Source organism: Ascaphus truei, chromosome 8 (genome assembly GCF_040206685.1).
Source record: "Ascaphus truei isolate aAscTru1 chromosome 8, aAscTru1.hap1, whole genome shotgun sequence".
In the NCBI taxonomy this organism is placed as follows: domain Eukaryota; kingdom Metazoa; phylum Chordata; class Amphibia; order Anura; family Ascaphidae; genus Ascaphus; species Ascaphus truei.
Window position 1 is genome coordinate 33,588,190 of NC_134490.1, and position 24,632 is coordinate 33,612,821.

The 24,632-nt window shown below is 43.7% G+C and overlaps 2 protein-coding genes across 6 annotated transcripts in view; one reads left to right on the forward strand and one right to left on the reverse strand.

Annotated features, from left to right (window-relative positions):
* Positions 1-307: 307 nt before the first annotated feature.
* S1PR4 (sphingosine-1-phosphate receptor 4) lies at positions 308-13,813 on the reverse strand. Of its 3 annotated transcripts, XM_075611294.1 has the most exons (5): positions 13,665-13,813; positions 10,435-10,658; positions 6,663-6,889; positions 2,211-3,137; positions 308-2,090 (listed from the first exon to the last, which is right to left on the reverse strand). In XM_075611294.1, exons 3-4 carry the CDS (start codon positions 6,866-6,868, stop codon positions 2,216-2,218), a joined length of 1,128 nt encoding a protein of 375 aa, XP_075467409.1. In that variant the 5' UTR covers positions 6,869-6,889; positions 10,435-10,658; positions 13,665-13,813; the 3' UTR covers positions 308-2,090; positions 2,211-2,215. The 3 variants fall into 3 exon arrangements, with proteins under 3 accessions (XP_075467409.1, XP_075467407.1, XP_075467408.1); XM_075611292.1 differs by having other exon boundaries at positions 308-3,137; XM_075611293.1 differs by lacking the exon at positions 10,435-10,658 and having other exon boundaries at positions 308-3,137.
* A 1,735-nt stretch (positions 13,814-15,548) lies between these two features.
* The window catches only part of LOC142501403 (unconventional myosin-Vb-like), a 48,981-nt gene continuing 39,897 nt past the window's right edge, over positions 15,549-24,632 (forward strand). For all 3 annotated transcript variants that reach the window (XM_075611272.1, XM_075611273.1, XM_075611274.1), the window contains exons 1-6: positions 15,549-15,719; positions 18,394-18,504; positions 20,710-20,875; positions 21,285-21,429; positions 23,617-23,773; positions 24,365-24,508. In XM_075611272.1, coding sequence (XP_075467387.1) covers positions 15,693-15,719; positions 18,394-18,504; positions 20,710-20,875; positions 21,285-21,429; positions 23,617-23,773; positions 24,365-24,508 — 750 coding nt within the window. In that variant the 5' untranslated portion in view covers positions 15,549-15,692. The remainder of the gene's footprint in view (positions 15,720-18,393; positions 18,505-20,709; positions 20,876-21,284; positions 21,430-23,616; positions 23,774-24,364; positions 24,509-24,632) is intronic.

Here is a 24,632-nt window from a genome sequence, read left to right on the forward strand (position 1 = left end):
ATACACACTTACCCCTTGTGCACATGTGTGTGTGTGTGTGTGTGTATGAAGGGGGTTAACAACTGACCACCCAGTAGCTTTACTCACACACTATAAAGGAGCACTCACACCACCAAAACAGTCACACTGCACCCTGATTACACAGCCACTTCCAGGATTATTTTAAGGGCTCGAAACCCAAGGACCCCCTTTTTAATTAAAAAAAAATATGCAAACCCAATTTAACTAAATGTGACAGAAAATGAGGAGGCAATTTGTTCCAAAGTAATAGGTTCAACTGGAGCTGAAACACATGACTTATTACATTTTAGATTTAATATTACAAAAGGCATAAAGTGCTTGTTACAGAAAAAGGTTTACATACAGTACATTGGGTCAGACAGGTATAAATGAGCACATCTATACATTACTAGCAAAGGCCCTGTCTTAGGTTCCTCCAGGGGTTGTGAGGTATAATATGGTACCCCACCTCCCCACCCCATACACAAGCCCAGATCCACAACAGGGTGCTAAGTTTTAGCAAGCCTTTATGCCCATTTATATGAATGGGAGTGAAAGCATGCTAAAGTGTAGCCCCCTCTCATGGATATGGACGACCCCAGTGTACCCCTAGTTGAGTCTCACTTTGCAAGACTTAAAACGCCAGTTCTTATATCCCACAAGTCCTTGATGTGTGAAAGACCCCAGATGTCGTGATGGGCACATGTGGGTGTGTTCTGTTAACCATTTTTTACTTACTCTGACTAGGTACACTTTTATGACTAGATTTCCAATTTTATCGAAGAGCATAAAATACTCCATAACTCTCTCCTCGTAATCACTAGATTAATGATACCTGCCACCTTCCACAGAGAGGAATGTGACCAACACATACTGTAGGTACCACTTATGACAGTTCCATTTGTAACCTTGAGAGTGAAATGAACTGATATGTCAACCCTGTATTCTTTCCCTTTTATAAGAGTACGATGGGGTACATTAGCTTTCATAGATTTCAACAAGACCACTAAGAATTGTACTAAACATTAATTATCTTAACTAATGTTAATCTGCAATGGTACCAAATAGAGTGTCCTTTTAGTTACCCTGGATTAGGATGGTATATGAGCAGCTTTGAAGCTGGTTTATCCAGATAACCAGAACATCTTTGGGTACCTGCCAACCCTCTCTATAATTTTAATATTAACAGCTAGGTCTAGATAGTTCTTGAACAAACACAAATGCATTTCCTTCATTGTTTGATTGGCACTTAAGGCATTGACCCATCCTTCATTGCCAGAGGAAAACAGAATAAAAAGTTATTTTAGTAAGTGGTTGCCGAACGGCATACAAGCTTTACCTCTTACAGGACTGTATCGTGACATTTTTTTAATCATACATTATTGTTTTTATCTCACCTACAGAGTAAACAAGATTTGAAATCTGCCCCTTTCTCTACATTCCGTGACTTTAATGAAGCGTATTTACATGAAGATCCCGTAATATAAAAACACATGCACTTTGATAATATGACACTTACAAACAGGGAGAGCAGAAGCTCACACATTCAACTGTGAAAAAGTTTTTACAGAGCTTTCATCTACATACAGTGACAATCGCGTATAATTTACAGCTCTAAAGAGTAGCGCATTGTCAGGAAATGTCAGGAATTTCTTCAGTCAGAACACAATTTCAACCGGACGCGTGTTGTAAACATTTTTGGTGAATTAGGGCCAGTATATACAGTAGTATATTTGCACTATTAAAGTTACCTGTTTCACTGAACATGTTTGGAAATGGGATCTCAATGCACGTTTCCTGGTAAAACATATTCAATAAATAAATGTAAGGTAATGCAGCTCCTGACCCTTCCAATTACAGAATCGTAACAGCCAGTATTGTCGTATTGCTATTGTAGCAGAACACTATATTGTATATTACATAAAACAGCCTTGGTTATAATGGCGAAAACACTGGAGATTCTGGTGCGGGCCCCTTACTAACTGGGCTCACTATATGCTGTTGAGAGGGCCCCTTACTAACTGGGCTCACTGTATATGCTGTTGAGAGGGCCCCTTACTGTCTGGGCACACTGGAGATACTGGTGAGAGGCCTCTCACTGACTGGGCACACTGGAGATACTGGTGAGAGGCCCCTCACTGACTGGGCACACTGGAGATACTGGTGAGAGGCCCCTCACTGACTGGGCACACTGGAGATACTGGTGAGAGGCCCCTCACTGACTGGGCACACTGGAGATACTGGTGACTGGGCTTCTGACTATCCAGGCCCTTGAAAGGCGAACACTGCTTCTCCGTCTCAGTGAGCTCTCATTGGATGACCCTGAGGTGACCTCTGCTCCAAGCTGGCAGGATGACGGCAGCCTCACCCCTGCTTTGATGCAGATGCAGCACAGGAGTGCGAGCACAGCCCTGCGGACATCGGAGCTACGGAAGGAGTAAACCAGTGGGTTGACAGCCGAGTTCATGACAGCCAGAGCCAAAGCCCAGTCCATGCCCAGTGGAGAGCGGCAGGAAGGTGGCGAACAGGACGAGTCCCGCAACAGGAGAAAGAAGAGTGGGCTCCAGCAAAGGACGAAGGAGCCCAGAATGATGAGGACGGTTTGGAGAAGGCGGAAGGAGCGCCGGTGCTGGTTGGTCACTGGAACACGCCTTGCGCTGTCACACACCAGGTAATATATGGTGCAGTAGAAGCCAGAGATGCCAACCAAGGTGGCACCCAAGAGGCCAAGGCTGAAGAGCACGTAATACCGTGAGTAAAGCGGGAGAAGGCTTGAGCAGCTCTCGATCTGACAAAGACAGTTCCACCCTAGAAGAGGCAAGAACCCAACCACCCCAGCCAAGACCCAGCACAGACCTATCAGCCCTTGCACCCTTATGATCTTGACAGAACGGCTCTCCGAGGCTGGCATCACCATAGTGCTGTAGCGCTCCACAGCCGTCACCAGAAGGCTGAATGTGGAGGCCGCTAGCGTGGTGAAGAGAAGCCCCTCCCGCAGGAACCAAAGTTCGGGGCTCAGGTGGAACGTGGTGGGCCCAGACAGGCAGAGGTTGATTAGATAGGAGGTGCCAGCCAGGAAGTCACTCAGGGCAATGTTGGCCAAACAGCAATGGACCCAACGGCGCAGACGCAGATACCTAGAACACATAGAAAAGCTGGTGTTAATGGGACAAGAAGTTGTGTTAATGATTTTAACAAGAAGAAGAATGTTAATAATAATACGTTTTGCAATACAAACTATTATTTTAAAAACTTTCATAATATTAATTATTGTTAAATCCTCACACAATCAAAAAGCGATTTGCTGTGCCTATTGAAGGAATGGGTGCCAAAAAGGGAAAGGTGCCCATATACACAAGTGAGAGCGAGAAAGAATCCCTTATACGCTATGCACTCCCAATTCCTGTATCAATAAAAAAAAAACTGTGAATAAAACACTTTTAGGATCACCAACAAACTAAATTAAAACACATTACTGACTCAATTAATGTCAGTTATTGAATTAAAAGAATAGTAAAATAGACCAATGTGATATTGAGTATTTGGGTATTTATATGAGATAATCTCTGTATTGATCTGATTACATAGCAAAGTTTGGGGTTTCTAACAGTTTCCCAAGTACAAAATAGAGATAAATAGAGAGTTGTCTCAATTGACTTAAAAAGTATCTAGAGGAAGTCTGACCATTTGTTAATATTATAACACAGTTAGAAACTAACAGGTGAATAATTAGTTGGAAAAAGTGATACTGCATCTAATTTAGGGTGATTTTGTGAATTGTTGCTCAGTTTGCTACCTACACATAAAAGTGAAACAAGGTAGTTACTGTACACTGAATAGTAGAAAAGTGCTTTGCTGTGATTGTGTGAGATAAAGTATCCGAAAGAAAGTGAAACATTGGACTAAGGCGCCTACCAGTAACCCCTCTGTTGCTACAATAGTTTGTGCTTCATTGTGTATTAATAAAATAAAATTGATGTGGTGTTGAATCTGTTTTTGTTTTTATTTCTATTGAATATTTAGAGCGTTTAACGACTTTGTTTCCCTTTTTATTTCTAAGCAGAAAACCGGGCATCAATTCACAAAACCAACCTAAATTAGAAACAGTATCACTTTTCCAACTATTTATTCACATGTTACTTTCTAACTAGGTTATAATATTATAATATTAACAAATGTCCAGACTTACTCTAGATACATTTTACTCAATTGAGACAACTGTCTATTTATCCCTATTTTGATACAACTGGGGAAACTATTACAAACCCCAAACTTTGCTATGTACAGTAGGCAGATTTCTCTTGAGGATCTTTCTCAAGTCAAATTAGATCACTACAGAGATTATCTAATATAAATATGAAATACTCTATATCACTGTGGCAAATAGGTCTATTTTACTATTATTTTAATGAAATAACTGACTTTGAGTCAGTAATGCGTTTTTATTTTAGTTTGTTGGTGATCCTAAAAGTAAAATGTTTTATTAAAAGCTATGTTTTGAAATTGATATAGGAATTGTGGGTGCGGAGCGCATGAGGGATTCTCTCTCTCTCACTTGTATATACACTGGCGACACACTTTATTCGAGCTTGGCTAGTCCCACGAATTCAGGTATACCCGGGTGTATTGAGGTTTGTGACTGTTTTCTGCCCGAGTGCATTGAGTTATTTTCCAAGCAGGGATTGAAGCATTTTATTCCCGCTGGCTGCAATACTGCACAGTATATATATATATACTGCATTACAATTCATGAATTTATGCCATCTGGTAGACACGCGAAGCATTGCAGCCTATTAAATCCTAATCATTATCATTTAACAGATCAGCCGCCCGTCAGCCAGGCATGAACCCAGGCTGGGAAGGCAAATGCAACGGGGCTTGTCAGAGGTGAGGAGTGGCGCATTCCAGGTATCTGCCAGGTACATACCGGGTATTTGCTCGAATAAAGTGTGTCGGTGCAGTAATCAGTTATACAGGCATACCCCGCATTAACATACGCAATGGGACCGGAGCATGTATGTAAAGCGAAAATGTACTTAAAGTGAAGCACTACCTTTTCCCCACTTATCGATGCATGTACTGTACTGCAATCATCATATACGTGCATAACTGATGTAAATAACGCATGTGTAACAGGCTCAATAGCTTCCCCGCTTGTGCACAGCTTCGGTACAGGTAGGGAGCCGGTGTTGCTGTTCCGGACATACTGACAGGCGCATGCGTGTACTGCCGTTTGCCTATTGAGCGAGATGTACTTACTCGCGAGTGTACTTAAAGTGAGTGTCCTTAAACCGGGGTATGCCTGTAATAACAATAATAATGTAATAACAATGGCTTTAATAATACTATAAAATCAACTTTAATATTAATAACCATTAGTGCAATCATCATTGTAATAATTATAATGGTAATCATTATTTAATATTGATTTTAATAACCATTTTAGTAATGACTTTAATATTAATAGAAACATAGTATTTGACAGCAACTAAGAACCACTTAGCCCACCTAGTTTGGCCTTTTTACTCTGTTGTAAAACCCCGGACCCTATTTGATCTTTGGCATGCTTTTGTATTCAGCATAGACATATGGCTTTCTGAAGCATGTTTGAATCCATGAATCCACCACCCTCTCCGTGAAGAAGTACTTCTTTACATTTCCCCTGAACCTCCAGCTTCAGAGAATGACCTCTTGTTCTAGCAATGCTGATAATAATAATGATTATAATAGCATAGGCTTAACTTCACGTTAAAGCCCTTAACGGAGCTGTGTGGCTCTTGACCTTAGTCCTTAATAATATCCTGTGTTCACAGCACCTTTCTCTTCCCAGCCACACATGCAGCCACCTCTGGGGTGCAATTCTGACTGCACAGTACCCTCTCAGTGACGTTCTAAATCTCATAATCGGTATAAAATAGGTACTTATCAAGCACTATTCATTCCTTAAGTGATATTACACTTCACAAGTTTTCATGCAGCTGCTGCCTCTGGGGTGGAATTCCAGCTACACATTTCTGCAGCATCAGACAGAGGCACAGGGAGGTAGAAGTGCAATCGCGCGTAGCTGGCCAGAAAACAACCTTTTGGGAAAGAAATTTAACAGCCTTATTGGCTTCTCTATACAAATCTAAGAATGCTAAAAGCAGCAATTTGGCTGCTTCATTGTTATTTTTGTAATCAATTACTAATTGCATTTATTTGGTGTCCCTGAATGGGAGAATATTTGTCAATCAAGTGTTTTCTTTACTCATAGCCAATGCTGCCCTCGCCAGAGAGCCAATAATGATAAGGGGAAGGGGAGAGAAGGGTCTGTGCATTTGCAAACACTTGCTGAACAAACTGAGATTTCACCCAAAAAGGAGCAACCAGCGGGAATCAAACCACTGCCAAGTCTCAGCTCACCACATTTGCAAACTGACATAAAAAATTATTTGAAACTACTTATAGGTGTCGGATTTGGTTAAAAAAAAAAGATATATCAGTAACCCAGATTTGACTCGTTTAACAGGTCATTGTCATTAGTGCACTTTGGTCCTAGGACTGACTGACCCTTTAAAGGTGCATGGGAGATCACACAGAGTTAATGCCAAGCGTCCGAGGTAGGAATTGAACCCAGGGGTTTGTGAATGCGAAACCAGCACCATGATTCTACACCTCCTCACCTCAGCAGAGCCACCAGCACCAGGAAGTTCTCCACCATGATGAGGAAGCTGATAAAGATGAAAATCAGGGTGATGAAGCTGATACCCCCGCCATCGTTCGGCCGACCTGTCAGTCGCCCCGTCAGGTTGTAATGCCACAGGATAATGTTAATGTTCCTCTTGGCCATCAGATCCAGGCAGAGGTCGGGGTCAAAGGACAGATTCATGGTGACAGGTGTGGAGGATTGCTGGAAAGTTGGATGGAGGGGGCATTAATAACTCCTCATATTGCTTTGTATAACCGCTCCCTATAACGCCTTCTATTCCTCCATATAACTGTTCCCAACAATTCCCCCAATTGTTCCAAATACTCACTCCCTATAACTCCTCCTATTGTTCCATTTAACCCTTCCTATAAACGCCTCCTATTGCTCAATGTAACCGCTTCCTATAACTCCTCCTATTGTTCCATTTAACCCTTCCTATAACGCCTCCTATTGCTCCATGTAACCGCTCCCTATAACTCCTATTGTTCGGAATGTCCACTCCCTATAACTCCTCCATATGCTCCATATAACCGCTCCTTATAACACCTCTTATTACTGTGGCAATATGAGCAATGAGGCTCTTATAATAAAGGTGATGCCAGCCATTGCCCTACCGCCTGGATGAATATACAGGATTGCCCTATATATACATCTTATTGGAAACAAAAGGTGATAGACAGCACTCAAATTTAGCGATACCAAGAATGTCTGCAGGGTGCCAACGGAACTAGGAGGACCCAAATTCCCCCTAGAGAAATAGAAAAACACAAACTGATCTTCCAGCACACACTGACTGTTAGAAAAATGTCAAACAGGGAATATGCCAAATAGAAAAATATTTAATGATGCAAACACAAGGTATAAATACACTTGGAGTAACGTCACACAAGCGAGTAATAAACAGATCAACCCTAGTTGTAATTGGTGTGGGGAAAGAAACACAGGGGGAGGGGAAGACAAAACACAATGGGAAAGAAGGTAGGTGGGGAGTGGGGAAAACAACAAAGGGGAGGAGGGTAATTAGGGGGGCAACGTTTCAGGGTGAAGACCCCTTCCTCAGACCCATTCCCTCAGGTCCAAATGGACCACAAGGTACTTCCGTAGACCCTGCGTCCCCAACCAACTCAGAAAAGCCAACAAATAATTGTAATGTCCAAATCAATAGAAACAGTTCAAGTTCAATATATATAGTTCAGATTCAGCAAGAGGATAAATGTTACTCAGCAAAAAAAAAACGAATCAAACCGTCAAGTCCTTAGTCTGTATAGAAAAAACCCAAAAAAACTCTCTCCTGCTGTGTGGGGCAGCCCCCCTAATTACTCTCATCCCCTTTGTTGTTTTCCCCACTCCCCACCTACCTTCTTTCCCATTGTGTTTTGTCTTCCCCTCCCCCTGTGTTTCTTTCCCCACACCAATTACAACTAGGGTTTATCTGTTTATTACCCGCTTGTGTGACGTTACTCCAAGTGTATTTATACCTTGTGTTTGCATTATTAAATCTTTTTCTATTTGGCATATTCCCTGTTTGACATTTTTCTAACAGTCAGTGTGTGCTGGAAGATCAGCGTGTGTTTTGATACATCTTACTGTGGCTCATCTGGCCAAATATATTATGTGAATGTATGTGTAAACCGTTTATTTTCTGTGTGTAATGTTACTGCAAGCATAAAAAAAAATGTGTTTTAAAGCATAGCCAAGGTCTCTAGCCATGCAAGCCATGAGAAACCCTTTGTTCAGCCCACATGTCGGGAGAAATGTCTATTGCTGGGACTAGATGGGGAGGGTGTACTCAGTCCTGGTTATCTGTGACTCTGAGGGCAGGGCCATTGTTCAGGTCAAACAGAGTCATCAATCTCCACAGGAGGTATCCAGCTGAAACGGGACCCTGAGGTTATAGGACCCAACTGACTCAGGCATTAGTGGTTAGTTAGTTTGAATTTCCCTCAGCCCTGATTGGCCCATGTAGCTTGCTCTGCAATTGGCCCACATAGCATCTGTGCTGTGATTGGTCCCACATGCAGCATCCACTCTGTGATTGGTCATCACCCTTTCTCCATGATGTCCTATGGAGACAGGAATCGAGAAAAGGGACGGTAGATCTCAGTTCCACAGATCATTCCTGGACTGGCATGGAGATGGACTAATGGTGTTCTCTGAGGTTGTGCCAGAGACACCCAAGATAAGGCTGCGTGCCTTCCTGAAGCGGGAGATTTAAAACTTGCTTGCTTGCTTGCATCTTGCAGCCCGCGCTGCTTGTGTTCCTGATCCCCCTATAGGAGTGGAAGCTGCACCGGGCAAGCCATTTTGGTGGCACCGAGCACCTCGGACTGCTAAGATTGCCCCTGTATTCTGTTTGGTGTGAGTATAACTCTTTTGGTGACATTGTGTTGCGCCTGTTGGCTCTGGCCGAAATAAACACTCATTAATTTGATCTCTGTGTCCTGTCTGGTGCTTGATCCCATGAAAGAGTCCTGGTCTCCAGTGACAATTGCTCCATGTAACTCCTCCCTATAACTCCTCCTATTACTTCATATAACCGCTCCCTATAACTCCTCCTATTACTTCATATAACCGCTCCCTATAACTCCTCCTATTGCCCCATATAGCTGCTTACTATACCTCCTTCTATTGCCCTATATAACCATTTTCTATACAGTACCTCCTCCTATTACTCCCAATAATGGCTGCCTATAACACCTATTATTATCCCATGTAAAGGACTCCATCTAACTCCAATTGCTCAATACAATTGCCTCCTATAAATCTTATTTTCCCATTTAACTTCTCCTATTGGCCCTTATAAATCGCTCACTAAAATTTCTCATATTGCTTCATATAACCCCTCCCATTGCTCCATATTATTGCTCCCTATAACTCCTCCTATTGCCCCATATAACCGCTCCCTATAACTCCTCCTATTGCCCCATATAACCTCTCCCTATAACTCCTCCTATTGCCCCATATAACCGCTCCCTATAACTCCTCCTATTGCCCCATATAACCTCTCCCTACAACTACTCCTAATGCTCTATTAACCTTGCCTATAAATCCTCCTATTGCGCCATATAACCGCTCCCTATAACTCCTCCTATTGCCCCATATAACTCCTCCTATTGCCCCATATAACTCCTCCTATTGCACCATATAACTCCTCCTATTGCCCCATATAACTCCTCCTATTGCCCCATATAACTCCTCCTATTGCCCCATATAACTCCTCCTATTGCACCATATAACTCCTCCTATTGCCCCATATAACTCCTCCTATTGCCCCATATAACTCCTCCTATTGCCCCATATAACTCCTCCTATTGCCCCATATAACTCCTCCTATTGCACCATATAACTCCTCCTATTGCCCCATATAACTCCTCCTATTGCCCCATATAACTCCTCCCATTGCTCCATATTATTGCTCCCTATAACTCCTCCTATTGCCCCATATAATCGCTCCCTATAAATCCTCCTATTGCCCCATATAACTCCTCCCATTGCTCCATATTATTGCTCCCTATAACTCCTCCTATTGCCCCATATAATCGCTCCCTATAAATCCTCCTATTGCTCCATATAACCTTGCCTATAAATCCTCCTATTGCTCCATATAACCTTGCCTATAAATCCTCCTATTGCTCTATATTCTCTCCCTAGAGGGGACATGAATACAGATTGCTCAGCATTCAGGTACCCACACACTCTGCTCTGCAGATATGCACATAGTTCTCTGCACTTAGGTACATACACACCTTGCTCTGCAGGTATACATACACAGCGATCTGCGTTCAGGTAACACACATTGCTCTGCACGTCAGAGGTTTCTGAGAGCTTCCTGTTTTGGGGTTTTAGGCGTTGGTCCCTTTTTCACATGTGGGGGTGGGGAGCAGGAAGGGTGGATAGGGGAGCAACAACTGTTCAGAGTTTCAACCTCAGATGAGGTTTGCGGGGCATCGCGCAGAAACAGGCAGCAAAACTGTTGAGCAGTGAAAGGATTAATAATGTATGAACTGCAGAGTTTTTTTACTAGTGACTCTGAGGTTAAAACAGTCTTTACCCTATCCATGTCATAGACCTGCAGAGTATCACTTATTAATTATATACATTCCAGAGACATGTAGAGTATCGCTTATTAATTATATACATGCCAGAGACCAGCAGAGTATCACTTAATAATCATATACAGATATATACATATATATCATCATACAGAGACATGCAGAGTAACACTTCTTAAAGCTAATCCTCGTTAGTACTGGATAGTGGTAAGTATCACAGCCTGTCACGCAGGAGACTGGGGTCCGATTCCTCAACTGGGAGGTTGAGGTTTTTTTTTTATTAAGGAAGGGTATACAGGGATATACCAAATAAGTAGTCATGGGGATGTAGATCCATGGAGAAATCTGCTAATATAGGGGTATAGAGCAATCTTGCTCAGCCAGAGTGCTTATTTGTGTGCATGGTGCTGTCTAGGATAAATATATCAAAATGAGAAAATAATCCCTATGGTGGCTCACACTTCGAAATGATCAATAATTAGGATACAAAAAGTAACCTTTATTAGATAACATAATTTAAAATAAAGAGACAGTTTGCTAATATCCTGTTGGATCTCCCAAACAGCACAACAAGTGTAAAGCAATTCTGTCACAGGAGCATACATAACCGTGTCACACGCCATGGAAGTCTGTGATTGGGGGTCTGGGGAGGTATACAAGTTAATATATTATGCTCATTATACTAAATACTATTTGATACCATCCACAGATCTATACATAAGAGCCGCTCTGTACTACTACAGTATAACACAAAGCTGTTCTGGTTATTATTTTCTAACTAGCAAGATTTCTCACCCTCGCTACCACCCTAACCTTCCATATACTTATCTTTAATAGGTATTTTCCAGCCAAACTTGTGGAATTATTATATGCTGAAATCGTGCAGAATATAGACACACTAGAGATATCCCTCTATAACTACAGTATCAATCTCTCTCTATCTCCCACCATCTCCTTCCCTCCATGTACCTCTCTCTCTCCATGTACCTCTCTCCCTCCATCTCTCCCTCTCCCTCTCCCCATCTCTATCTCCCCATCTCTCTCCCCATCGCTCTCTCTCCCCATCTCTCTCTCTCAGGATCTTTCTCTCCATCTCTCCTCCATCTCTCTCTCCCTCCCTCTCTATCTCTCTCCCTCCATCTCTCTCTCCCTCTCCCCCCATCTCTCTCTCTATCTCTCTCTCTATTGCTGCCACAGTATACACTATATGTATATCTTACCTCCACATCATCCTTGTACCTACCTTTACCAACTATACTATAATGGTAAAAGGATAGCCTTACCAAGGACTTATCACTGTTTGCAGTTCCAGGCTCAGAGAGGAGTTATTTACAGGGACTAGATGGTGTTTAGTTTATCCAGTAGATACACAGTATCTCAGAGGCAGCACTGGCTTTTAATATATTTAATTTCGGTGTCGGGTTGTGTGCGCTACTGTAACAGAATTGCTTAACACTTTTTGCATTGGCTCGGCGATCTAACAGGATATTAGCAAACTGTGTAAACTGTCTCTTTGTTTTAAATGACGTTATCTAGTAAAGGTTACTTTGTATATCCTAATTATTGATGAGTTTGAGGTGTGCACCAACATAGGGATTATTTTCTCCTTTGTGCTTGCACATAGCATTGAATATCAGGGAGAAATCTGATTGCAATTATTGGAGTCAGGAAGGAATTTATTGCCCCCCTTATAAGATATAATTGGATGATGTTTCACCAGTTTTGTGTTTGCCTTCCTCTGGATCAAAATACTAGAAATACAAATATAGGATACGTATCTGTCATCTAAAATTAGCATAGGTTGAACTCCATGGACATACTGTGTCTTTTTTCAACCTCATCAACTATGTAACCCCATCTCTGCCAGGAAGACCTGCATAGCATCACTTATTAACCCTATCCCTGCCAGAGAGACCTGCAGAGCATCACTTATTAACCCCATCTCTGCCAGGGAGACCTGCATAGCATCACTTATTATCCCCATCCCTGCCAGAGAGACCTGCAGAGTATCACTTATTAACCCTATCCCTGTCAGAGAGACCTGCAGAGTATCACTTATTAACCCTATCCCTGTCAGAGAGACCTGCAGAGTATCACTTATTAACCCTATCCCTGTCAGAGAGACCTGCAGAGTATCACTTATTAACCCTATCCCTGTCAGAGAGACCTGCAGAGTATCACTTATTAACCCTATCCCTGTCAGAGAGACCTGCAGAGTATCACTTATTAACCCTATCCCTGTCAGAGAGACCTGAAGAGCATCACTTATTAACCCCATCTCTGCCAGGGAGACCTGCAGAGCATCACTTATTAACCCCATCTCTGCCAGGGAGACCTGCATAGCATCACTTATTAACCCTATCCCTGTCAGAGAGACCTGCAGAGCATCACTTATTAACCCTATCCCTGCCAAAGACCTGCAGAGCATCACTTATGAACTCCATCCACACTAAAGTCCTGAAGAACAGCAACCTTTTTCTCTGCCAGAGACATGCAGAGTTGCTCTACCTGCTCTTCGCTATCACCTTAAAAATACGCAGCGCTGTTTTAAGTCCTCCCCAGACATTACTTCATCATCTAAAGATCGCACGAACGTGACTGGAAAATAAATAAACGGTCTCAAATTCCCCCCTCCATCTAAAAAATTCTAATAATATAAAAGGAGCACATGCAAAAATATATCTGTCAGGTGACAAGGACAGCACAGAATCACTGCAGACAGCAGAAATCAAATGCAATAGGAACAGAACTTGGATGACAATGCAGCGCTTTAAATTCCTACACCTCTGCACTGTTAATACCTGTGGAGCGATAATTAACTCCTTCAGTGCAAGAGGGGCTAGCAATGCACTGCACTCGCCCATGCTGGTCTGCAAGGCGTTTTCTCCCCCTTATCTAAATTAACCCCTTGCTTGCTCGCTCACCTGGTAGCTGAAGGTCAGTGTGCAGGTGTCTGGTGCATTGACAGGTCTCGCCTCCGGGATGTAACTCAGTGACACCAACCCTGGAGAGCAGCAGGAAGTGAGCGTAACTTCAGTGCCACCGCAGGGCAGCAGGATGGACCCCACCCTACAGCTGTGACCTGTGAGAGTGAAAACAAGCTCAGCTCTTTTAACTGAGACACTGTGGTGCAGCCAGGGGGGGTTACTTATACCCTCATATCCATTAACACTTACTGTGGTACCCTCACACTCACTAATACTGTGATACTTATACTCACTGCGATACCTTCAATTCTCTAACACTCACTGTAATACTCCTTGTATATCTAATACGCACTGTGGTACCATCATACCCATTAATACTCAGTGTGACACCCTCATACCTGCTAATACTCATTCCTCCTTGAATCTCCAGTCCCATACATACTGCATGACTTGGAATCAGGTATAGGAGTTATAGCTGGAGCAGGTATAGGAGACATAACTGGAGCAGGTATAGGAGACATAGCTGGAGCAGGTATAGGAGACATAACTGGAGCAGGTATAGGAGACATAACTGGAGCAGGTATAGGAGACATAACTGGAGCAGGTATAGGAGACATAACTAGAGCAGGTATAGGAGACATAGCTGGAGCAGGTATAGGAGACATAGCTGGAGCAGGTATAGGAGACATAACTGGAGCAGGTATAGGAGACATAGCTGGAGCAGGTATAGGAAATATAGCTGGAGCAGGTATAGGAGACATAGCTGGAGCAGGTATAAGAGATATAGCTGGAGCAGGTATAGGAAATATAGCTGGAGCAGGTATAGGAGACATAGCTGGAGCAGGTATAGGAGACATAGCTGGAGCAGGTATAGGAGACACAGCTGGAGCAGGTTTAGTAAATGTAAGTAGGCCTACCTGTTGCTTGTCACTTCTGGTGCCAAATGCGCTCCTGAGTATTTCAAACACTTTTTCAGCTGTATCTAAATCTTCATGAGGTCAGCAACTTATCTCTCGAATGGCAACTTCATCCAACTGTCTAATTATCATATCCGCTTGTTGTGTATCTGTCACTTGATACTGCCCGAACAAGTCCCTCATTTTTTTCCCAAAGTCACAGACACCGAGATAGATCTGTCTCCTTACTGGTGAACTTTGGCAACCAAGGTGCTCCAAAGGCATACTGCATAATGTTGGGGTTACAGTGGTACAATCCATATACCGGATATTTATAGCCGGATACTTATCCATCATCAGGGCTCCGTGGAACATGGCTACAAGTATTATAAAGTTTGTGGTGATGAGTAAATGCCAGCTCTGCTGAAAACCTCAACCTCACTTTGGTCTAATGTTGTGTGAGGAAGTAACAGAACCTGTCAACTCTCACAGATCTTCTGCCCCAGGAGTGATGAACCTCAGTCCTCATAGGCCACCACCAGGTCAGGTTTTAAGGATATCCCGGCTTCAGCACAAGGGGCTCCAAGCCGGGATATCCTTAAAACCTGACCTGTTGATGGCCCTTAAGGACTGAAGTTGGCCACTCCTGTTCTGACCCATCTCCTCCATTCTGTGAGATTTACACACAGTGTCCCTGAGGCCGGGAGATCGGCTTAAAATGTGGGCAACAGGTGGGAAAATGTGTGAGGGTTGACAGGTCCATGCGCAGCACTGCGGGGGTTACATCTACACTGCTCTGCCCCCATACTTCCCGGATTAAACTGGGGCAGCTCTTCCCACCAACCTTGTGGGAGTTACATTCATTCTGCTCTACCCAGCATTGCAAGGGTTACACCTGTGCAGCACTGCCCAGCACCGCAAGGGTTAAATCTGCCTACAATGCATTGCGTGTTATAGGTCTGTGTATGTATTTGTTTGCATGCTCCGCTGGCCGGGAAGGGGCTTCCCATGTGCCCCGCACTAACAAGAGAAGTGATTGGTCTGTGTCTGATTGATTGAGTCAGGTGACCAGGGGAAACCTATACATAGGCCCTCCGCAGGGGGGCGGCCAGCGTTTTAGGCCCCAGCAATGTGTGCTGCAGGACAGTACTGCGAGGTGAGCGCGGGAACTGCAGCCTGAACCCGGCCCTAGGGGAGCAGGCACCCCCCTGCTCACCGCACAGCCCAGCACCCCACTCACACAGCCCAGCACCCCACTCACACAGCCCAGCTCTCCACTCACACAGCCCAGCACTCCACTCACACAGCCCAGCACTCCACTCACACAGCCCAGCAACACTCACCCCACAGCCCAGCAACACTCATCCCACAGCCCAGCAACACTCACCCCACAGCCCAGCAACACTCACCCCACAGCCCAGCAACACTCACCCCACAGCCCAGCAACACTCACCCCACAGCCCAGCAACACTCACGCAGCCCAGCACCACTCACGCAGCCCAGCACCACTCACGCAGCCCAGCACCACTCACCCTACAGGCCGGTCCTACAGGAGCAGACACTCACAGCCCGACACTGTGACCAGACAGCCCCTGCTGACCTCCACAGCTCGGCCCTACACCTTCATGCACGGGTACACCCCATAGTCCGGCATTATAGTATGCTGCTCTGTTTCCGGCCCCATAGTATTGTCCTGGCCCTATTTTACATAGGTTCCGGCTTTTGCTGCTTCATACAGTGAAACGCATTTGAATTTCCCACGCTCGGTTTGTACGTTGGGGCCAGGGGAAGAGCAGGGGGAGCAGAGCAGGCCGGCTGCACTCCCCCCATCCCGCTGCTTTGACACTGACCCTCCTCCAGGCCCCCGGGACAATTACAGGAAGAGTAAAGCTATAGGATGGGTAAACGGTGATTTCAATCTGGAATATAGAACAGTTATAGGGTGAGGAATTCTTTAATAGTAGCAGGACCCCTCACCCTAGAACTGGCATATCTGTTGTATGGCCCCCTCACCTTATAACTTATGTGCCCATCTGTCTATTACAGGGCCCTGCAGCCTGTAACTGCTATCTATCATAGGAGACCATGCCCTCTTATTGTCTTGTACCCATCTATTACAGTACCACTCACCCTATAATGGTCTTGTACTGGTCACTATTACAAGGACCCCTCACCCTAGAACTGTCCTGTGCCTAGGACTCCTCTATTGCAGGACCAATCATTTTAGACTGTCCTGTACCTATGACTCTTGCAGGACCCTGCACACTATAATTGTGTTGCTACTCTACATTGCCCCTCAAACTAAATGTCCAGTACCTATCACTTTTCTATTACAGGAAACCTCTAACTTTCCTGTACCTATATGTCCTCTTGCAGGACTCTTCACTTAGTAACTGTTGTATACCTATTACCTCATACTATAATGGTCCTGAGAATTGATAGGTACAGGACAATTATAGGATGCAGAGTACTGTAATAGAGCAGTGATGGGTACTGGGCAGTTATTGTGAGGGGTTCTTTAATAGAGGTGATGGGTACAGGACAGTTATAGAGTAAAGCGTCCTGTAATAGTTATAGGCATGTGGTTATAGGGTGATGTACTGTAATAGTGTAGTGACCAGTACGAGTGTATAGGGTGAAGTCCTGTAATAGACATGGACACAGGACAGGTATAGGGATCCTGTAATAGACATGATGGGTACTGAACAGTTGTAAGGTGACGGGTTCTGTAATAGAAAAGTGATAGGTGTCATGGTATGTGGTTGACCAGACTACTTGGGATGGCAAAAACACCAGGCATAACGTAGAGGTTAAATAGTTTATTTCAGCTGAAGGCAACAGCACAATACAGAGCGCAACAACTCTCCAAGAATGTGGAACACAGGGGACTCCTAGCTCTCTAAGTGCAGGGTGCTGCTGATGCCAACCTAACCTTAATGCTGCCTCGATCCGGCTGTTCCTGGATATCCCAACGACCAGTAATGTCCACCCACGGTTCACAATATCGTTGGTCTCTAGTCCCCAAGACCAACCATGGAGCCCTAATTGACGACGGCTTCTAGTTACCCTGCCTCCATTTTGAGGCATGGAGAACCAGGTGCCAACCAACCAATAGACTAACTCTGCTGAGCCAATCAGGGCTTTGGGTGGGGCTAGTGTCTTAAGAATGGAAGCTAAGTGTGGAACTTTGAAGCTCAATACCTCCTGCAAGGGTAGACGCCTTGCTGCTGGGAAGACAACAACGCTCTACGTTTGGAGTGTGTACTCCCAGTAGGTGGGCTCCACCCTTCCCTATCTCACCACTGTCCATAAGCACTGCACCTGACTCCACACACTCGCTTGCCCTCTGAATCAGTGTGCCTGATACTAGCCTTTGTTCCTACCCCAGGCACGAAATGAGATGCACAAATACATGCAAAACTCAGATACAGAATCAATCATCAAACAGATACCTAACGTAGGTTACAAACCCGGGCTGACAGCCATTTTCAAGCACTTAAATGAGTTGCCATCTTGACTAGTAGGGGCCGCAAGCAGGCTTGGCCTTTATCTGTACCATGCCACACAGCCCCTAAACGTCAAAATAGCTAAAGGGTGGTTATAGGGTGGGTGGTCCTGTAATAGTGATATAGATACAAAAGAATTATAGGTTGGAAGATGCTGTGATAGGGACATATGCAGCTTAGATTTAGGCTTTAATAGTTATTGTTACAACACTGGGCATCACGTAATAGAATGAGTTATGGGTACATCAGTTCTAGGGTGTGTGGTCGGTTGATGGTGCTTGAAAAATTAGGTTTTAATTATTGGACTTGTTTTGCCCCCTGTAGGGTACGGGGCTCTGGATTCCAGATGCCCAGGAGGTTTGGAAACCAGCTGTGGTAACAAAAGATTATCATGAGGGTGATAAATTCTTATATCTCCGGCTCCTTGATGGCTCAGTAAGTGGTTTTAGTTGTTGGTACTGGTCCAATAAGTTACCTCAGTATATTACTTATGGTAACACAACCCATTTGGTGCCAGAAAGGCACGCAACACATTGCTCTGAAGTGGAAATATGTTAAAGAATACATTTTACTTGTATCTTGTAAATGTTTTCCTTCTCCCCGGTAACATTGAATTTCTGAATATCTGCTACTTCTGTTTGTTTAAATTAACAACAATTGGAAGGAGAAAGCATTTTTGCTGCCGACGCCAACCAACTAGAAGCCCATTTGAAATTGCACTCCTTTGCAATTAAAACTTAACATTTAATTATAATATACATAAAATAGATTCTTAACATATAGTAATTAGTGATTAACAACATATAATGTACTTTTGCGGGAAGGGATGGGGAGGTGGTAGACGGCCACAGTGTTTGATAAATTTATGCTATACCTAAATACAACGGCAATAGCAACCTGACAAAGATTGGCCTTAATAAAGAGTCAGTTACCTTGCTGTAATTGCCCAAGGACGCTTTACCTATATTGGTGTATTGTGCGTCATAAGGTTCAGCATACCGATCAAACCAATCTATATTGATCTTGTTGCTCAAAACAGTGTACCATAAGTAAATATAATATTTAAACTAATAGATTGTTGTTAACACTGTATGTGCAAATCAATGATAGGTTGGTGGCATGTGGATTGATTCTGCACCAAATGACATACAACAAACACTATACACAGTAGTTAAATCAGGAAAGCTAATAATTTTATAAAAAAACAGGATTAGTCTGTTACTGAGCACTCTGCTTAATTGACTAAAGCAGTAATATAGTACTGTGGTATGTGGACATGCCGTCCAAATATAATCTGCACAGTGAATGTATATCCCCTGCAGGATAGCTGTACACAGAACACAATACAGGCATACCCCGCTTTAAGGACACTCACTTTAAGTACACTCGCGAGTAAGTACATATCGCCCAATAGGCAAACGGCAGCTCACGCATGCGCCTGTCATCATGTCCTGAACAGGAGTACCGGCTCCGTACCTGTACCAAAGCTGTGCGCAAGCGGGGAGACTATAGAGCCTGTTACAAATGCGTTATTTACATCAGTTATGCATGTATATGACGATTGCAGTACAGTACAAGCATCGATAAGTGGAAAAAGGTACTGCTTCACTTTAAGTACATTTTCGCTTTACATACATGCTCCGGTCCCATTGCGTACGTTAATGCGGGTTATGCCTGTAATTGAATCACCAAACAATACACCGGTGACCAAATGAATCTGCACAGCAAATACTGACAGGCTAGCTGAGCTGGTGGTAAGCGTCTGTGAAAGCGCTACTAATTGCAACTTTCCAGCTGACAACCTCAGAGCATGTTGATACAATACTGATACAAAGAATCACAGTGCAGAGACAGGCTGTGACCAAAACCACAGAGTGAAAAGGATCTGCCAAGCCTGGAAACGATCGCAGTTACAATTGAGCTCCAGCAGAGAACTTGATACAATGTAATGATACTACCAGTCTCTCCCGATTCCCTCACGCTGACGTCACCACGCCAAAAACGCCCTACGCGTTTCCCTCCTTAACGGAGATTCCTCAGGGGCGAGGAGTGCAATTTCAAATGGGCTTCTAGTTGGTTGGTGTCGGCAACAAAAATGCTTTCTCCTTCCAATTGTTGTTAATTTATGTTAATTTTGGCTCATAGTTGCACCCACCGTCACTCTAGACGTGTAAGGCACAATCATATTACATTCACATTATTATTTCAGTGAGCATTATATTTTCTTTTTGTTTACACTTCTGTTTGTTTGACTGCTTCATAATCATTTTGCAAATAAAGAACCGAGGAAAATTAACAATTTACCCGTGGCTTTGAGGACTTAACCAGTCTGATCACCAAGATACTCTTGACAGATTGTAAAAACTGCTGTTCCAATGGAAATGTTTAAATTGTATATGTATGTCCACAACAGGGACCTTGATAGGTCTTTGAAAAATACCTACTGTATACTTGTCGGACTTTGCTTTTACTGTAGGTTGCAGTCACCTTTGTAACTTACAGTATTATACTTGTCACTGCTATTAGTTCTCTGGTTAGAAGAGTGCAGGCTAAAACTGACTCTTCCTCAACATATATGCTGTGTAAAATATTGTCTGTAAGTTGACATGTACAATGCGTCACTGTCGGTTCTGTCCTTAGGATTTGGTGTACTCGGTGAGCCCCTCCACACTGCCCCCCTTGCGGAACCCTGATCTCCTGGTGGGAGAGAACGATTTGACAGCCCTGAGCTACCTGCATGAGGCCGGGGTCCTGCACAGTCTGAGAGTTAGATTCCTGCAAGGCAATAACATTTACACTTACTGTGGTGAGGGACCTCCCAATGTGTCTACTCGCCACTCCTCACACACTTTGAACTCGGCTTTTGCTAGTAGATGTGCATATTTTATTATAATAATTTATGTTTATTGTAGATAAAGGCTCCTGTGTGTACCCGAAACGTTCAGCCAAAAAAATCATTTTTTTGTATATTTATGTTGTGCCTATCCCTTTATTTTTGTACAGTACCTTATATGGGTACTCTGGCAGCACCCTCTCCAGTAGTCTGATTTACACTAATTGTGTGCCCCAACCCCTCCACACTGTTCAGAAAATTATAGATATATAGAATTACACACTGAGAAGTATATATAGTACAGTATGTACACACCAAATAACTGTTGTCTCTTCCTTGGTTTGTCTGGTCATTTTGAGTGCCTTATTGCTCTGTCCTGCAGGCATCGTGCTGGTGGCTGTTAATCCTTATGAGCAGCTCCCTATATACGGGGAGGATGTTATCGGTGCGTACATTGGGAAGGCTCGAGGAGAGCTGGACCCCCACATCTTTGCCGTGGCTGAGGAGGCGTACATGCAGATGGGCAGGTGACCCCACTTGATATGTTAAAAGGCGCAGTCTGACTACGACCAAAGTGTACCAAGGGTAGTGACATGTTTTGTCCTTCCTGGTGCCAGGCGGCAATAATGTCACCGCAACGTCCCTTAACCCGGAAACACTAGTCTTCCATTTCCCTGCACTACTGGAGTGTCAGCCCCCATGGCGTAGTGGCTGTTTTGGTGCACACAGAGTTAAACGGTTACATCTGGGTGATGGACATCTATAATTATTTTGTAAATCTATAATCACTTTGTAAACATGGTGAGCTGAGACTTGGTAAAGGTTTGATCTCTATTGCTTGCACTCTACCATGGGATGTCAAATGTTAATGTCACATGCTTACACGTGTGTGTGTGTGTGTGTGTTTAAAAACAACCAGTGCTCTTGTTCAGTGGTGCTGAACTCCAGTCCTCAAGTGCCACCAACAGGTCAGGATATCCCTGCTTCAATGAACAAGAAGGGAGAGAAGACGGAGCACTCATCCAGTGCTTGCTTGCAAAAATTACAAGAGTGCGGTCCCACGATAAAAAAAATAGTTTATTGGATCATAGAAACAAACAGCACACCTACGCGTTTCGGGCTACAAGCCCTTTATAAATTTTTAATCATTATAAAAACCGACGAAAGACGTGTCATGACACGTCTTTCGTCGATTTTTATAGTTATTACAAATTTATTGTTTGTGTTTAGCTCTCTTTTGGGACCCTTTTTGGTCTGTTCCCATTAGGACTTTGTGGTAGCAGTACACCTGACTGCTACTTTGTGTACACTAATTATCTAGTATCAAGAGTGCAGCTAATAGGGACTTTAGTGACTTTTAAAGAGGTCATGAAGATGGGATATATGAAAATTCAAGTGTTACCGATTTTATAACACCCCTCTGGATGAATTCTCATTTAGGGATTCTCTAACCCCACTTTTTAAAGCACAACGTTGCCCCTGTGACAAAACAGGCAGGAGAGCCCATATTTTGTGGGGATATTTTACCTCCCGCTCATCACTCCCCCTGGTTTATGGCTGCCTTTTTTTCAGACAATAATCCCAAATTAAACTGTATAAAATACCCCAAACTCTCCCTGTAACCCCTTGTGGTCAGATGATTTTGATATATGCGTTGATGCCCCTTTTTCATAGTCCCACTATTAATCTTGAGACACTATCTGATATTTGCAATCCAGATCTCTTCTCACATTTTATATCATTGTATACTTTTGCCCTTTTTTTATTTTATGTTTGATTTGGGTTGTATCCAGGGCCGCATACAGCTTTCCCGGGGCCCAGGACTAGTGTTTATACGGTGTTCCTCCCTCCTCCCCAGTGTCGGTGTGACACAGCTTTTAGTATGACACAACAAGAGTTTGTACAGGCAACGTCACTCTCCTCAATCTTTATTTTCTCTTACAGGCTAGAGCATGGGAGGGCAACTCCAGTCCTCAAGGGCAACCAACAGGTCAGGTTTTCATGATATCCCTGCTTCAGCATGACAGCCACTGGTTGAGCCACCTGTGCTGAAGCAGAGGAATATCCTTAAATCCTGCCTTGTTGGTGGCCCTTGAGGACTGGAGTTGCCCCCCGTGGGCTAGATGCTAAGTAAAAAGTAAATTAGGTTGTTGTGGTCTCCCATTCAGAGGATCAAATGAAAAGAAACCAAGACAGTCAGATGTTTCCTTTAAAGAAGTTGTTCCCATTGGACCCCCTTTTTTATATAAGTTGGAAGAAGGGGATCTCAAGAGCTGAACTTCATTATTTAAGCTCTGTGAACTCCCTGGTTTCCGAGATACCGGCATAGGTGCCACAAATTTCTTCCCGGTTGTTTAAATGCCTGCATCACACGGGCCAATAGGGGTAGGTCTTAAGAAATGGTGGTAGAAGTTAAGGAAGATAATACATTTTTGTTAGCCGACTAAAAAGCATTTTTATCAAGGGCCCAACAGTCATTGCACCTTTACTAGGTTAAAAGGTCAGACCCAATGTAGTAACAATGTGACCTAATGATTGTGACATGTTTAATGGGTTATAGGACTAGTCCCATGTAGGACCTAATGACGTGACATGTTTCATGGATTAGAGTCAGTCCCACATACAGTAGGAGCACGGTAATCAAATGACAGAGCTTTTTGATTGGTTATATAGTCCCAATTAGTTACGATGCTTGTGTGGGGTTTCTCTTGCAGGGACAGCCAGAATCAGTCCATTATTATCAGTGGGGAGTCGGGCGCGGGAAAGACTGTCTCAGCGAAGTACGTCATGCGATATTTTGCCATGGTGGGAGGAGCCTGCGGGAACTCCACTGTGGAGGAGCGAGTGCTAGCGTCAAACCCCATTATGGAGGTGAGGACCCACTGTGGTGTGATTTAGACACCAGGGACCTATGGCCCATGCAGTCTGTCTCCTTCACTACAGGTTGACAGACAGATCTGTGGCGATTGAAGTATTACCCTCTAGTCTGTCACTTGTCGCCCCATATGTCTGTCTCCCTTTCTCTCTTTCTATTTTTTTTCTATCTTTCTCTTTTCTCTCTCTTTTTCTCTTTCTCTCTTTTTTTCTTTCTCTCTCTTTTTTTCTTTCTCCCTGTTTTTCTTTCTCCCTCTTTTTTTCTTTCTCTCTTTTTTTCTTTCTCTCTCTTTTTTTCTTTCTCTCTGTTTTTCTTTCTCCCTCTTTTTTTCTTTCTCTCTTTTTTTTCTTTCGCTCTCTTTTTTTCTCTCTCGCTCTCTTTTTTTCTCGCTCTCTTTTTTTCTCGCTCTCTTTTTTTCTCGCTCTCTTTTTCTCTCGCTCTCTTTCTCTCTCGCTCTCTTTCTCTCTCGCTCTCTTTCTCTCTCGCTCTCTTTCTCTCTCGCTCTCTTTCTCTCTCGCTCTCTTTCTCTCTCGCTCTCTTTCTCTCTCGCTCTCTTTCTCTCTCGCTCTCTCCTTCCCCCTCCCCAGGCTATTGGAAATGCCCAAACCATCAGGAACGACAACAGCAGTCGCTTCGGGAAGTACGTGGAGATCGGGTTCAGTCCCAATTATCGCATAATTGGGGCCAGCATGAAAACGTACCTTCTTGAGAAAACTAGGGTCACCTTTCAGGTGCGTCACTGCCCCCTACTCACCCACTGACTTGAGTCACAGCTTCTTGGCACTCAGGTTATTTGTCTACAGGTTGGGGCATTACTGTGCATACAACTGTTTGGCCCCTTACCCTTTCAGTACT